This window comes from Gymnoscopelus braueri (assembly GCF_963280865.1).
Source record: "Gymnoscopelus braueri genome assembly, chromosome: 10".
Taxonomy (NCBI): domain Eukaryota; kingdom Metazoa; phylum Chordata; class Actinopteri; order Myctophiformes; family Myctophidae; genus Gymnoscopelus; species Gymnoscopelus braueri.
The window spans coordinates 25,678,699-25,695,852 of record NC_137611.1 but is presented as its reverse complement, the minus strand read 5'-3'; the positions used below and the strand labels follow the sequence as shown (position 1 = coordinate 25,695,852).

The following is a 17,154-nucleotide window of genomic DNA, read 5'->3' as shown; positions in this document are numbered from 1 at the left end:
GGTTTTGTGAGTTTGATCCAAGCTTGCCAGATCAGCAGATGGTCCATGAATATGATTATGTGCATCAATAAAATGAGTAATCTTTAACAAAATGTAAATTTGAAGTCCAGGGTTTAATACACAAGATGGACTTTAACCCACTTTCCATCAGGGTATGATAAGCAACTGCACTTTAAAAATGATATATTACGGCTATCATCCTCCTTACATTTGGTACGTGTCCAGTGAAAGTTCCCCCTGTGCCATACAAGGTTAACAAAATAGACGGAGAAAAGATCCCAACTCTTTCCACTATTTTGAATGGAAAGCCTACTCACACCGCGATGAAGCAACATGAAGCACAAGTTCAGCAAAGTGAACCACAAAGAGAGAGGGAACAATATTAGCCACTATAAGAGTGGTCAAAACTGAAACTGTTGTGGTCTAAGTCTGTATCACACTAGCCAGCATCTCTGAGCGGAGTAACCTCTGTTAACAGCCGTCTACTCTGACACTTACAGCACAGCACATCTTTAAACAGACAGAGATCTCACAGTCTCCTACTACAGCTACACATATACTCATACTCGCACGTCTGACAGGGCACAATTTCTAGCTTGACTTACCCTGCCCCCTTTAGCCTTTGTTTTGCGTTTCATAGTGACATCTGGGAAGAGATGGAGTATATTAGCGGGAAACCGAGGTAGGGTAGTCCAGTGTCTCACTGCTGCGAGTGAGAGAGAGAGAGAGATTGAGAGAGAGAGAGAGACAGAGGGAGAGAGAGAGAGAGAGAGAGAGAGAGAGAGAGATAGTAGTGTGTGTGTGTGTGTGTGTGTGTGTGTGTGTGTGTGTGTGTGTGTGTGTGTGTGTGTGTGTGTGTGCGTGCGTGCGTGCGTGTGTGCGTGCGTGCGTGCGTGTGTGCGTGCGGGTGTGCGTGTGCGTGTGCGTGTGCGTGTGCGTGTGCAGGGACACTGTGATATTCAACCAAACCACTAAGCTTTTTTGCAGCCTTTGTGTCACTCACTTAACGACCAATCTCATTAGCTGCTGGGCTACAATGGGCTGAATTATTTTCCATGTAAATACACCACATGGTGACCCTCAAGGTAAGACCCCTAAAAGTACTTTTAATCATATAAAAAGATGTATGGCCCCCCCACCCCACCCAGAAAAAAAAATCAATGACCAAAGGAAAGAACAGATTGGACCTTAAAAAGAAATGAATGAAACAGCCTGTTAGATATTCAGTTTAGGACAAAGGTTGATATTCCTAATGCTAATATTCTAATGCAATAGTAAAAAGATTTTAGTCTAATTAATTACATGGCAATGCATGTGTATGATCTCTAGATCCTATACTGAATGCACGTTTCTATACATTAAGTTAACATGAGTACGTGGATGAACAGGTAAAGTAGTAGTTGAATGGATGGATAGACGGAAGGATGGATGGATGGATGGATGGATGGATGGATGGATGGATGGATGGATGGATGGATGGATGGATGGTGGGTGGGTGGGTGGAAGGATATTCCAAACTTTGTATACATTTTTTTAATATATATATTTGAAAATAAATTATATCATAATGTGCAACTGTCAGAAAAGAATTAGACTGACATGCAGATCTTTCCCTCCCTTTTGGTACTACTGTATTTCCCTGATGCTGTGTTTCTGGTGCAGAGCTATACAGTAATTGGGTGTAAAGTGAATTATGGTAAGTACTTTAAGTCATGACAGCTGTCTATAAGCATCAGGGACATGTCTATTGGCTAACTTGACCCTTGTTAGAAAACAAAACAAATACAAAAAGAGAATACTGCAGTCGGGGACTGCCGAGCCAGGTCACTGGAGATTTTCCAGACAAACGCGGCACAGGGGAGGGGAGGGGAGGGGTAGAAGAATAAAAAGGACAGGCTCAGAATCTCATTTTAACAGACCGCACACAATCTGGGCTCCCACAGAACTATCTCTGCCTGACCGCTTTCTATTTATCCCTTATCAGTGTTTACCAACCGCTAGTTTTCTTTCATTCACACTGTGAGGCAGTTCTCTTACTATCAGTCAACAGCTGACACCGTGGAACAGCCTCAAAGGCAAGAGGAAGGGATCAAAACTAAACCAAAGCTGTTTAAACAATACAACAGAGGAAATAAATTCATAAATCCTAATTCTTCCCAACCCACAAGGGTACAAGCAGATCCTTTATAGTTAGGCCAACAAACAAAACCACAGCCAATGAGGTACATTACAATCAAGGTAAATGCTGAAATACATTTAGAAAAAGGGAAAAAATCCCATGTCATTTTAATTAGGAACATTGCATAGTCCTACCGTAACTATTCACTAAAAGGGATTTTCTTTTGTAACTGATCTTTTTTAAGAAACACCACCTGAGTCGTTCTTATTTGTATTTTAGATAATTCGGATTTTTAGTGTTATATTTTATTTTAAAAAGGCCTGATATGAGACATAACCCTAACATTTGCAAGATTTTCAATATTCTACATTTATCAAATATATTACAACTGATTGCCTTACGAAAGTATGGAAATCCTCATCTCATAATGTACCAGAGAAATTCATTAGAATTAGAATGTAGGCCTATATAATTGATATTATGAGGATTACTCACGTTATCATTACACAAAATTCAATACTCTTGATTACATTATGGGTTTCAAATTAAATATATCATATTGAAAGTGGCATATTCTGTTTCAATCAGGTTTCAATATGATTCTGCAAACCATACCAACGAAACCCTACTTTTCAATGACACAATAAACAATATAGAAAGAGAATTAAAAAAGAGTGATATTGTAGGGGCCTAACAAACAATATAACATATAAGTATTTGGAAAAAATAGAAACAATAGTTTAGAGATATTGATGCTGATTTTGTTTTGCTGCTTTATATAAATTATTTACAGCAGCACAATTAATTTCCAATCATACACACGGCGCTGTTTGTCTGGAATACTGTTCAAAAGTTAAGTAATTAATTACATTTATCCTTTCACCAGCTGCTCAACAGCAGATGGAACAGTTCTGAGACCTTGTTGAATTAAAGCCACATAATTCATTTTCCTGGATTAACTAAGTGAAGTTTTGAGTGCGAAAAACAGGTAATACAATGTGTTTCAGATGGACACGCACTTCTTTTCTCACGCAATTTGTAGTTTCAAACATGAACACCCGACGGCAACTTTCCATGACATAGTGTCAACTTTAATTTAATCAAATTTTATCCAACAATTCTATCCAAATCTTGATGTAAATTTCTATTTTACTTGAAGTCACTTGTGGTGTGATCTAAAATGATGAACAGAAACTATTATGAACGTTTTACGACGCCAGTTCTGTCCAAGACGAGCCTGTGTGAGTTGTTGGGCACTTAGGTACCATGGACAGTTCCTGTTGGTTGACTGACATGTAGACAAACAGAGGGAACATTAGTGGGTTGTGTAGGAACTGAATTTACATCCCTGTGCTTAGAGCACAACCAGGATGAGAGAAATGCCTCTCACTTATCCCTGTTTAAGCTTACATCTATGCCAGTGCTATAGTGTTGCATATGTAATTGGAATTAACAAAGTCATTGGTGTGTGTGTGTGTGTGTGTGTGTGTGTGTGTGTGTGTGTGTGTGTGTGTGTGTGTGTGTGTGTGTGTGTGTGTGTGTGTGTGTGTGTGTGTGTGTGTGTGTGTGTGTGTGTGTGTGTGTGTGTGTGTGTGTGTGTGTGTGTGTGTGTGTGTGTGTGTGTGTGTGTGTGTTCTTTTTCACTAACCACACTACATGTCTCATAATGTCCAAGTTGCAAACTTATCCAACTTTTCCAGTTATTTACGAAAGGAGTCAGGACAATCATCAAGTGACTTTGTGACACGGTGCAATGTTTTTATATGCATTGCAATTATTGCACTTCATTACTCTTTAAAGGTGTCTCCTATGTTGACAGAGCGGACTGAAATAACCTGACTGAGTTATGATTAAATGTGAGACTCTACACTGTCAGCTGAATTTTTCACCCATTAAAATGTATAATGTCTGAATAGCCTCAAATATCTTAAATCCTCCCAGTTGTCACAAAGTGTATGGCAATAGATTGAAAAAAGTCTGAACAAAGGCACAGTAAAAACTTGGGCTTGACTTTTGTTTTATGTATACACAAAGCTCAGAAGGCTTCAAAAATAGTTTGGCTTGTAAAATGCAGTTAAAGCGAGATAACATTCATTTGATATTTCCAAGGCCTACAGTACACACAAACCAGAAAACATTCATAGACTGCTCATATTTGACATCAAAGTAAATCTAGCTTTGTTTTGTAGGAAAGACTAGTGTGTATTCATCCAATTAGATTCTCAGCCAAGAGAGCAATGCAGGTTGATAGTAAATGATAAACTTTTCCAGTCAACATCCCTCCAACTAAATCAATGGTTGCTCTGGACACCTCTGAGTGCTATGTCTCCCTGTGACTTTAAGTGTAAAATTTGTGCCTCTTTAATTGCTCACTCTCGCCCATGAACTCCCTAACTATGATATTACATTCAGTGCAACAGGATTTACACATACTTTTCAAACTTTGCCATGGTTAACATGCAGATAAAAACAAGAAGCGACGACCGAATGCAATAAAATATGACACACACTGTTCAGATGTGGTATTACGTAGAATGGAATACAGAGTCAAAGTTTAAGTGCATTAGGCTCAATGGACCTGTATGTACAGCTGTCACTGTCAAAGCCACCCACAACCTGACAATGCTTTGTCTCCATACACAATACTAGCATGTGTTCATCTAAGACAAGCTTAAACTCCGCACAAATGCTGTGAATTTAATCTAGGTAGATAGCATCTCATGTTATCTGGGTGATCAAAAATAGGTCATGCATTTAAAAAAGAAAAAAAAACAGTTTGAGCCATTTAATCTCTTTTCAAACACTGTGAAAAACGGACAGAATCTGCACTCATTGTTCCAGCAATTATTATTTGTTGTGCTAACTCTTATACACTGCACAATAATTGTATAATAATATATTTTCTAGATAATAGTCACATAACATTCTGTCATGCTACAACACAATTGCCAGTGTAATTTCTTTCTCACAGTATCAGGTAAAATATACAGAAAGTCCAGCACTTGAGGGAGAATAAAAGTAATGAACAAGCCTGTTAACTTCACCACTCTCGTGCATGCCTTTTTTTTTTACCCCTATTTCAAATGGCAGCATCAGACAGCCTAAGCTAAAATGCTTGTCTTTCTCATGTCCGCTCCTGCTATCACTGACAATAAATACTGACCAGCATGACAATGTATTAAATGAAAGAACTTTGACACAAACCTACTTCTGTGATCCAAAAAGTTTGATTTTCCCCCAGTCTCTTGATAGCTGAGCTGGTGCGGCAGCTTTGAAAGGTAGTCCCCAGGAATATGACATACTGTGCCTTTGACAGCCTGGAGATAAGCACCTGCGTTCGGGTCCCTTTTTACGTCACACCTCCCCATTCACAGCCCTTCAACATGATGCACATTTGCACATCAACAGCCACCAACCCCCCCCCCCCCTCCTCCTCCTCATTCTACTCCCACATCCGCAAAACACACAAACAGGCGCACAAGGAGGCAGATGCATGCACTAGCTTCTACTCATGCGCGTCAGCGCGTGTACACTCGCACAGACACAAGCCCTGGACACGGACATTGCAGATTGATGTAGGCTCGCGCTCAGACAGACACACACACACACACACACACACACACACACACACACACACACACACACACACACACACACACACACACACACACACACACACACACACACACACACACACACACACACACACACGCACGCACCCCCACACACACACACACACGCACACACACACACACGCACACACACACGCACACACACACACACACACACACAGGTGAATTGTGTTAGCATTTTTGTCTTTATTCCATCTTTATATATATTTTTTCTATCTTTATTCTATGGATTTAAGGAAGTTTGTCTTGCTTTGTCATGAGGCTACTAGTGCATATGCCCTCCCTAGCTCCCCATACATCACTCATCATGCAAATGAGAGGGAATGTCACTCCTTAGCAGCAGATGGCCAGGGATGATAACAATGGCTCAACAGACCAGTTTCAGTGTCTGCGAATTTATCTCTACGGCAACAACAACAAAAAATAGGTGATATGAGAACCTTGTCTGGTAATTCTATTCCCTCCCTTTTTGAATGTTATTACCCGTCGGTCTGTTTAATTTCAACCCGGACTGTTTGAATATGAAGCTTTTGTCCAAGCGGTTCTCTGTCACAAGAGCGCCGCGGCTATCAGTAAAAGGCAGAGACCTGGAAATGATTTTTGGTGACTAAGGAAGGTCTGCTGCCTAGCAGTTATTTAAGTAATTAGGTGTAATTCCTCCCTGTAGGCCATATTAGCCTCCTGAGTTAGCTCATGCATTCGACAGGCCTGGATATAGAGAGAGGGAAGATTGAAAGAAGAAAGGGGGCCCCGAGACATCACATAATGCAGCTTACAAAGAGCCCCAGCCGAAGTGATGTCACCCCACGTCCTGCTGACTCCCTGTTCATACAAGCCCCCATAGCAGAGAGTAAACAGTGGAAGCGTTTAGCAAACAGGGGCCAGATTACAATGACAAAGGCAGCCACACTTCTGGGTGGAGCCTGGGGCAAGCGGGTGCGTTGGGGAACGGGGTGGGGTGGTTGAGGCTTCAGGATTTAAAATAAGTGATACCCATAAAGCATTTTTTTATTTTATTTTTTTACAATCAGTACTTTTCTGCAAGCAACGCTGTCGTAAGACGAAGTATAAATTCGGCTTAAGAGGCCTCCTCAAAGATCCAAGCGTATAGGCCATCCCCAGCTGATGGTAGGGGCCACCCAAACATGCTTATCTCTTGGTTATGTCCCCTGCTCTCCAGGGACTGATGTGTGAACACAATGTGTAATAATGTATTTTCAGTGCTTTTTTTTTTGTGTCATCTGCGCATTTGGTTATGCAAGGCTGGGGACTTGAGGATGGAGCATATCATTACTTAAGGTTTGGCAGTTGATCATCACCTTGTTTAATGCCTCATTTGAAAGTCTAATTTGTAACTGTCTTGAAGAGCCAATTCATGGTACACACAGTGAAAGAGACATACAAAGGGACTAGTCCTGCTTCATTTTCCCTGCCTTTCACCATTTTGTGCTCGATAATGGTCTGAAAATATGAAAGTAAAGAAGCATCTATCTGAGCTTCTTATCAAATAATGAAAACATGCTCTTTCTCTGCTGATGCAGACAAGTTCTCTGTAAAGCTACAACAACAGTGCTCGTTTCATGTTGTAAAATAGACATTATTACGACACTGCAAGAGGAACAGCTCGTGAAACGCTACCTTGACGAACCATAAGAGAAAGAGACTATTTTGTTGTTGAAAACATGTAATAATCCTGCATTTTGGCCCTCACATCTGTGGAAATCTGTAACAATAGTTTCATTTGTGGCTAGCTCGGAAAATAAACTACTGATTTGTCAAACTATTTCATCAACAGAAAATGTGGGCATAACTAGAGAGAGCTGATGGAGAAAAGCACGAGGAGTGGGTTGTATAAAATTACATGTCAAACAAGGGTTCACGTTTAAAAAGTCCTGTTCATATTTGTAGAAAGTGTTTGATTGCATTTAGAAGGGTATTACAATGGGTCACGTCTGTGTGTCTAAAAGCTTTTTGCATTCTGCTGCAAATTATGTAAGCAAAGTGAAATGTCACCTCACCCCATTGTTTTGAGCACCATACCTTACTCCTGTGAAACCTACACAAATATGTTTGCCTGAATTATTCTAATGCACGGTAAGATCAAAATGTCACCGATATAACTTTCACCAGCCCCTCCCCCACTCCCATCCCCAACCCCCCAGTTCCAACAAAGCAGCATGGCTAATTTCAGATGGCAGCCAGCACAGCCAAATAATAATGCATGTTCAGGCCATGCCATTGAATATGAAATACATAGCCTACAGTACATGAAACTATGTTGATTTTAACTAAAATGCTACAACATTGGTCTAAAATCCCAAATGCCTTTCCTTGGTGATAGTGCAATCCTATCCGTCTGCCATTGTAAAACCACTTGATGGCTTGTTCATCAGAGAAAGTCACATAAAAGGACTAATTAATTTTTAAAAATCAATTTGCATATGCAAATACTGTATGAGTAACCAAACCTAAGTGCATGTTGTTGATATGGCTCCAGGATGTAGTACTATCTTTATGTTGACGTCAACAGACAGGGGATATTACTTTAGAAATAGAGTGACATTTTTCATAGGGATAATTATCTTCACTGCATGTCACTGTGTCTCATTTAACCCATTAAATCTGGGAATGCATTCCGTGTCATTTTAGATTTCTTTGGCTATTCAAAAATAGCAGATCTACAAGCTCATAACGCAGCACAGAGTGCCGCGTTGTGAGCTTGTAGATCTGCTATCTATTTTTATTTTTTTGTGAAAATGTGTGCAAATCTGGAACAAAATGTTTTGAGAAGGGGGGTGGGGGGGGGCGCGGACCAATACATATCATTTTGGGGGTCCTTGACATGAAAAAAGTTTGAGAACCACTGATATTATAGCAACATAAGTTTTAAAAAAAGTTACGATTTAGAAGACATTTGTAGAACCCCCAGAAGCAAAGTTTTTGAGTTACAAATGTTCGCTTTAAAAAACATACATATTCAAAGATTTGCACAGATTTGCACAAATCTTCACAATTTAAAAAAAGAAATGAGCAGATCTACAAGCTCGTGAGCTCATGAGCTTGTATATCTGCTATTTTAGATAAAATAATGGTTATAGCTAAAAATCTAAAATGACACAGTATGCGTTGCCGGATTGAATAGGTTAAAGAAATTATTAGATCACTTCCCCTGAATCCCCTCTGGGGTGATCTGTGTGTGACCATGGGCAGCTTTACAATATATTCTAAAAGGCAGACTAAACTGCTCCATCGCAACCTTACACGGTGGCCGTCAGTAATATTTCAATGTTTTGTGGACAACAATATAAGTTAGAATAGAATATTCAGTCTCTACTTGAAGTGAATCTTTGGAGCTATAGGGTCTTTGTTACATTTACGGTAGTCTCGCGTTGCCAGTCACACAATCGGAGATCTCCACTGTTGCTAGAACAGCAGCTATTTTCAAATAGGTGTCTGTGTCATTTTAGATTTCTTTGGCTTTTCAAACATAGCAGATATGCTATGAGCTTGTAGATCTGCTATTTTTGAGGGGAAGAAATCGTGAAAATGTGTGCAAATCTTTGAATATAATACATTTTCAACTCAAATCTTTGCTTCTGGGGGTCCCTGGAACAAAACATTTTGAGATGGGGGGGGATGGGCCGCGATCAATACATATAATTTTGGGAGCCCTTGACATGAAAAAAGTTTGAGAACCACTGATATTATAGCGACATAAGATTTGAGTTAAAAATGGTCACACATTTTCACGATTTTCCTAAAAAATAGCAGTGCTATTTTTGAATAGCCCAAAGTATAAAATAATGGTTATAGCAAAAAGAAATCTAAAATGCGTTCCCGGATTGAGACTTTGGATTGGTTCTTCAATATAGTTGTTGTTGCTGTTGTTGTTGTTTATAAGTTCTGCATTGTTTTCACCTAGTTTTAGCAACTACACTGAATTTAGATGTCATCAGACGTATCTTTAGGCTGCGATCCGTCTGTCTGGCAACGTGAGACTACATTTAACGTCAAGGACCCCCAAATTGATATGCATTTGGTCGCGGACCCCCATCTGAAAAAGGTTGTGCCAGGGACCACCATAAATATATTCTAAATTATTCCAACTTTTCGTGATTTTTCCAAAATAGCAGATAAACAAGCTCACAACACAATCGTTTATTGACGCGCTGTGAGCTTGTAGATCTGCTATTTCTAAATAGCCAAAGTATAGGGTTAAAGTGGTTAAACTGATTTTGATGCAATTTTTTTTTTGCTGGGGACCCCTGGGGGTCCCTGGACCCCACTTTGAGAACCACTGGTCTAAAGTCATCAAACACTCTTGGTTAGGGGTTATGACATGTTCACACAACCCTCATAGCTGTTAAACGGAGACTTTAACTGCTGCATCTGCCAGTTTAACACTAGGAAATGGCATCTGAACAGCTAATCACCTTTGGTTAATTTGATTTACCAAAGTTACAAAATACGACAATAAGAACATTTGTGGATGAAACACTTCAAACCATCCCTTAATTCATTAAGACCGGGAACGCAGATATGTATTTGGCCACGGACCCCCATCTCAAAATCTTTAGACCCCCCAGAAGCACTAAAGTGCTTTGGGTAGAGGCGCCATAGAAATGCCTGTGAAGTTTTTGCCTTATGCAGGCTATACCTTCTTATATGGACCTGCCATTGTACCCCATCCCTTAAAAAATGTGCTTCACTGGCTTCCTTTAAAACAGGTCTGAAAATTCACCTTTCAGGAGGCTAAAGGGGAAGGTAATCACTTCTCCCTTTAGACAGGCGATCACCCCCCCCCCCCTTTCACCCCCCATCTCTCTCTACATCCCTCTACTCTGTACATATAGTGTTTTATATTTGTGATGATATTGAATTTTGGTGTTATTTCCTATATGTTGATGAATTGTATACATAGGACCCCAATGGAAACAGGACTTTTTTGGCGTAATCCTTTTAGACCAAGTGTTTTGACTGTACTCTAATGCTGTTTTTCATTTCTGTCCAATAAAATATTTAATCAATCAATACTGCTACTTTTTGCACCTTCTAACCTCATGTACAGTACATACCTGCTGCTATGTGGACCTATGCCGATGTGTTGCTGCGCTTTTGCACCGTATGTCTAACCTCATGTACATAAACGGCTGCTTATTATGCAATGTTTATTTATGTAGATGTCTTTGGAGAAAAATAAATCTTTCCTGGAAAACAACGAAATGATGAAGCTTGCACAAAAACAAATGACACCTGTAAACCTGTGATGTGACAATAAACTGTTAACGTTACCATTATCTTGATTCCCTGGATGTGACTGAATCACATTCATCAAGTACAAAATGCTGAATTATTCAGACTTTAAGACTAAACCTGAATCCACTTATCGTTATTAAAGACAAGTTCATCATATAATGAATTTACCATCACCCAAATGCACTGGTAATTAGTGGTCAACATTTTTTATTTAAGTATCAAATGGCTGATCTTTAGACAGCAATGCTATACAATATTGTTTAATAAGTCAGAGTCTGGCCTTGTTGGCCTTGGGCTCATCATTATTTTATGCCATCAAGAGGTCAGGTCCTGAACTGGGGGTCTCTGGGGGTCTTTTCCCATATCTTCAAGTCAGACAGACAAGCAGACAATGAAAGAGGTGCACCTAATGACTAGATTGTACGTTAGATGCAGCCAAACACCAGCGTCTAAACAATGGTAACAGGTGTGTATAGTGGCTTTGTTAATAACATCAGCAATTTTCCGAGAATGTCTAGACATTTGAAATATAATTTTGTATGGTTTTCATCAGTTTTAACATCTTTAGCAGGGCAGCAGCATAGCAACTTGCCTATGTGGTATATGGTTTATCACAAAAATAAAAATCATTAAATATAGGAAACGTCTTTAGGAGACAAATTGTCAGAAAAGTTTAATGTGTGCTTGTTTTCAAATCTTTGTAGCACACTTTGTATGACAAGCCAGCGTCATTATGACTATTCAAAGATATGCACATAAAAAAGAACTCCTATTACTGTGGATGGCTTGCAATATTTTTGATTGCACCAAGTACACAAAGCTTGCTGACACGAACCAAAATGCAAATGCCCTTTGAGCAAAACAAAGAAATTGATTATGAAGTTTCTTCACCACAAGTAGCTAGCTTTGAGTGATTAATGGGGGTTGGCCATTGATTTCCTTTTGTTTAGATCTTGGTTAACTTTCTGGAGACACAATTATAATTTGTTTCCTAACAATAAATCCAATCTCACTTGAGTATATTAAATTTCCCTATAGCCTCTTCTGCGTCATTTTACATTTGGACTGGATTGTTATCAAAAGGCGTCGCTATAAATATCAGCTGTTTCTGTTTATATTTATAAAATTTCTGATTAGATATTGTTTTTCTCTTGGAAGGTGAGCACCTCATGAGATTCAGAAAAAAGTTGTTTACAGAGATCTACATAACCTGTCAGCCACTGTGCAAAGATTAATTTTCACATTCTTATTTTAAAGCTGTGCATCACATACCAGAATAACATGGCACAGGGATGAAAACATATCCATATGACATCGAGGAATTTATAACCTGGGAAAATAAGGGAATTTTGGGGGTATTCGTTGAAGGAGCAGCAATTGTCTTTTTTTTGTAATTGTATTAAAGTTATGTTTATGAGCCCAAAGTGCTGTATACAGTACATTTGCAAGTCAAATGGTAATGTTCACACTGCTTTAGTGAAAAGACTTTTGCCACATTCTTCAGATGTATAACTTTGCTAACTTCCACAGATCCTGACGTTTATACTTTCTGATTTCTCGCATCATCTCTCCAAGATAGTGATAATACGATTTCTGTGTTTTTCGCTGTTGAGAAACAAACTGGATTATGAACAGATCACTACATAAACAGCTTTCTAAAAGGAGGCAGCTATTTTAAAAGACGCTGAAGAAATGCAAAGAGGGATTTAAATTTTAATTTGAATTTATTCCAGCAAGTGAAAGGTTCTTTTGAGAGGGGATTTCAGCAAAGATGATGGTATTTAAAAGTGATAAACAAGCATCTAAACCTCCAGTGGGGGGAAAAAAACAGTAATGTTGCTTCTTTCTAGTGTAAGGGAGGAATTGGGCTTGCTATGGCCACGTAAAAAAAACAACACAAGTAATGGTAGTAATTAAAATGTAAATAAGTTATTTTCCATGGAGATGTTCTCTGATCTATGACAAAGAATGTGTCATGAATGTGTTGCCTTTACACACCTTGATATTATGTATACATATATATATATATATATATATATATATATATATATATATATATATATATATATATATATATATATATATATATATATATATATATATATATATATATGTCCTATATATATATATATATATATATGTCCTCAGGTGTGAATTCATGAGTTATCTGTGCACTTGGCACGACATACTGTACATCAGGGCGCTAAAATATCCATCACACCTGCAGTATGTATCACATGTAATTTAGAGGGGCGTCTCAATATTGGGAACAGGACAGCCGACAGACAACAATCTCTTTCTTTCAAATAAAATCTCTAACATGACAAACTAAAGAATCTGGATAAACTAGATGCCGTCCGGGACCACATCTGTGAATTCTAGTGACACAGGGCAATTGTGGAATGAATAGTTCCTTCCGAGCAGTTTACAGTGTTAATTCTTAGACATTAACCAAGGCTGATGCACAGTCAATTCCTCAGTGTACATTTAATGTAACCAAATGGACCTGGTTACATCTTTACACTCTCTGAGTTACAAATGGATAGATTAACATCATCTGATATAGCTATGGATTATCATGATCAGCTTTCTGATGTGTCCATCCACGCACTTTTGGATGACCACTAAACTCAAGCAGAGGAACCTATGCCACACAAGAAAGACAAAGAGTTACATCATTTTGTTGAACAGCTAATCCGAGCATGGGCAGTGTTTGTGCATTTTGCTATCTTCGGAAAATGCCAGCAAAAGCGCTAAGTAAACCCATTTTACAAGACTCCCTCACAAGGGTACAGTGCCAGTATCGGGATAAAATTTCACACCGCAGCATGGCTCAGTCACATAACCTAAGCAGGCTTAGGAAAACAGAACACTTCAAACTACACAGTGTTGCACTTTCTGCCTTTTCGTCTGCCTATTTCAGCAAACCAATGACTGATTGATGAGTTTCACCATTAACAGGCAGAGTAAAGTGATAGCTGGATATGGCACGTTGATACTGCCGTTAATGCTCTGAGTTGCTCATAATGGGAGACTATGGGAGTGTGCACCTGGCATTCTGCATTCTAGCCTGGCAACACTCCTCCCTTATAATTATACTGAACACACAGTAATTCAGGGTTGAGGCTAAAATACGTATGCTGTCCTCTGAGACAGCTTGTTTTAATGGTTATGCAGAAGAGATTTCTAGAAGTACAGATGGCAATGCCTTTGATGCTATTTACAGACTTTGCCCCACAAGGTATAGAATAGCACATAGTGTGGAGCCATACTGGCCTTTTCAGAAACTGAACTGACTCTAAACTTGCAACTGAATTTATAATGAAGGTCCTGTTTTAAAGCGTGTGTACTGTAATGGTAATAATTAACCATTATACATTTAGCACATATTGAAAACTAGAACCAATCCATTTCAAACAGCCCTCTGTTCTTATTGTGTCCACATAGGGGTGCCTTTGTCCAGGATTTGAAAGATAATGCATCTATCTATTTAGGATATTACATCCTGATTTAATATGCTGGAAAGTTACAGTATATCTACTCTGTAATGTTGTTCATATCTGGTACATATTAGGCTAAATAAAAATGTCCCAAAGTAAATTTCAAATGCATTTTATATTATTAGATGGATCATTTTAAGAATAGTTAACCTCCACTATACAGTAACTAATAGCTGCTATTTAGCCCACTGAAGAAAATCTTTCTCTGTGAAATATTCAGAATAAACCCATTCCTGACACAATCGCCAACTTACAGTGAAGAGTTCAGGAGTTCACACAACAATCATCAAGGAAATAAAAACTAAAACTTCGTATTGAAGTCGGGAAAAAAAACGAAAACTCCAGGAAAAAAGTTTTGCAGCATTAAAGTCACATAGGAGCCACATTAGCATGTGAAAAGAATAAACAGGAGCATTCTCAGTTACACACTCCACCTGGCTGCGAACCAATGTCCTTGTCAGAAGTCCACCCACCGCACTGGCTTACACTGAAAGACCTCCTGGGGTCCGCAGTGACCATTCACTGGGTTCTCTCTTTCTCTCATGCACCTGTGACTGTTTTTGTGTTTGCTATTTTTTGCTTTGTCTTTTTCTGGCAACGCTGTATCATTGGAGACACACTTTCCCTCAAAAGGAATTCTCCAGCCCAACAATGTGGTTTGTTTGTTCACCGGATATGGCAGGCCAGAGAGTCAAATCGAAAAACAAGTCACCACAGTAATAATTAAAAATTGCCACAAGAAAAATAGGCTGAGAGACATAGGAGTATGTGTGGATATGAAGTAGGAAAATGAGGTACTTAAACCGACTGGTTTCTTGCCTTGTTGTGGGGTTTCACAGGTGCAGTTGGAAAGGCTCTCCTCCTTGCTCTCCTCGGACAGCTCATCCGGCTTCTCCATGGTCCTGGACCTTAGAGAGCTGCTTTTCCATTTTCCAAAGGACTTTGCCACAATCGCTTTGTCTGCTCCTTTCATTGTTTTCTGTAAAACACATTTACAGCATGACTTCCCAGGTTTATCCCTCTTGTGAGCCATCTGCCCCCTTTTTTGGCTCCCAGTAAACCTGGGCTCATCTTTCCCCAAACCAAAGTAAGAGAGAATTAGGGCATTGTATGCATTCTCTTCTCCAGAAAATGTCCTGATTGCCCTGGCATCTTTTTTTTGCGAGAGAGAGAGCTTGGACATAGTTTTTCTCCTGACATTTTACAATCCTGTGTGGAAAGTTACTGATTGAAACTGAATAAAACAATAGTTTTCAAAGAACATACATTAAACACTAGATGGAAACTAAAAAACTAAACAAGAAAAAACAACAACAAACACGTTTTCACATTTAATCCAACTTAAAGGGAATAAAAATAGCACATTATGACCTAATTGAGTACTGTACAGTCCACAAATACTATTATAAGGCCGATCGGGATTAGCAGTAGAACATACCTAGTTATCTATTTCTGAGTGCCAAGACTGCTAGCAGTGAGCAACTAAATTTCAAAAGCTGGCAAATCCAGTTGTCTCCTAAATACAGAAAGTACTTAAATCCAGAGCTAACAGAAGAAAAAGACGGATAAAGGGTGCTCTGCATATCACCGAAAAGCTTGTGCACTTTCAGAATCACTGGCTAGGTTAAACAAATATGCTAAGTAGAGATCAAAACAATCCTTTGATCTGCAGCCTAGTTTCCAGAGGAATGGCTTGGCTGTTGTTGTAAATAACTTGTATAAATCTATACCATTTGCCTTCAGGTAATATCAAAAGTGCCAGGGATTCACAGTCAAATACCTTGTGGTTAGGATACAGATCAGATAAAAGCATATAAATATTTTAGCAATTCTAGCTGTATATCATTGTGTTTATTGTAGTTGGCTTTCTACCTCATTGATTGACATTTTTACTAGTAGCATAGTTCTACAGCTAATAGCAGCAATATCAGAATGTTTAAATGCCTTCTACCTCTTTCTATTTTGTATTTGGGGCTGAAAAAAAAATCACTCCTACCTCCAGCATCCCATTCAGGTCAAACACAGTGTAAAACATTGTGTCAAACTTCATACAAAAGAGGCTTGAAGAATTAGAATGCAGAAGCTATGCAACTTGCTGACTAACTTTGCCCTCTGTTTTGATCGAGCACACAAAGAAAAACGCTGTCCATTCAAAACAGACAGCATAACTCTTTTCAGAGAGGGGAGGCCGTGAACAAACGAGGCCATGTCCTGATCTACAGTCAGTTTCCCATCAGGCAGGCGTGCACAGTGCACAGTGCACGGTGAGGGCCACGGGGACTGGGACTGACTGACACCACACTCATAGGCAACAGAACTACTTTTGTGCAACTACTATCCTCCTTTGGAAACATTTTTTCCCCCCTTTCTATCCAACTTGAACTGGGTGTTTTTTTTGTTTGTTTTTTTGCAGCTTGTTTTGACCACTACCTCAGCTCAGTATAAGATATTCTGTGGTTTGTAATGTCAAGGAACCCCAGATTTAGCTGTGGACCCCTATTTGAAAGGATGTTTTGCCAGGGGCCCCAATAAGAGATTATTTATTTAAAAACGATTCCACATTTTCAAGATTAAAATAAAAATAGCCGATCTACAAGCTCACAAAAGGTCCTAACCTTGTAGATTTTGCTGGGGACCCCCTGGAACC

The 17,154-nt window shown here is 39.1% G+C and overlaps 1 protein-coding gene across 1 annotated transcript in view; it reads right to left on the bottom strand.

The window, feature by feature from the left end:
- The window catches only part of st18 (ST18 C2H2C-type zinc finger transcription factor), a gene marked incomplete at its 5' end in the record, with an annotated part of 45,963 nt that extends 29,406 nt beyond the window's left edge, over window positions 1–16,557 (bottom strand). The window contains 2 exons of the mRNA XM_080440086.1: window positions 15,312–15,486; window positions 16,504–16,557. Of these exons, the coding sequence (XP_080296212.1) occupies window positions 15,312–15,486; window positions 16,504–16,557 (229 nt within the window). The remainder of the gene's footprint in view (window positions 1–15,311; window positions 15,487–16,503) is intronic.
- Window positions 16,558–17,154: the final 597 nt, after the last annotated feature.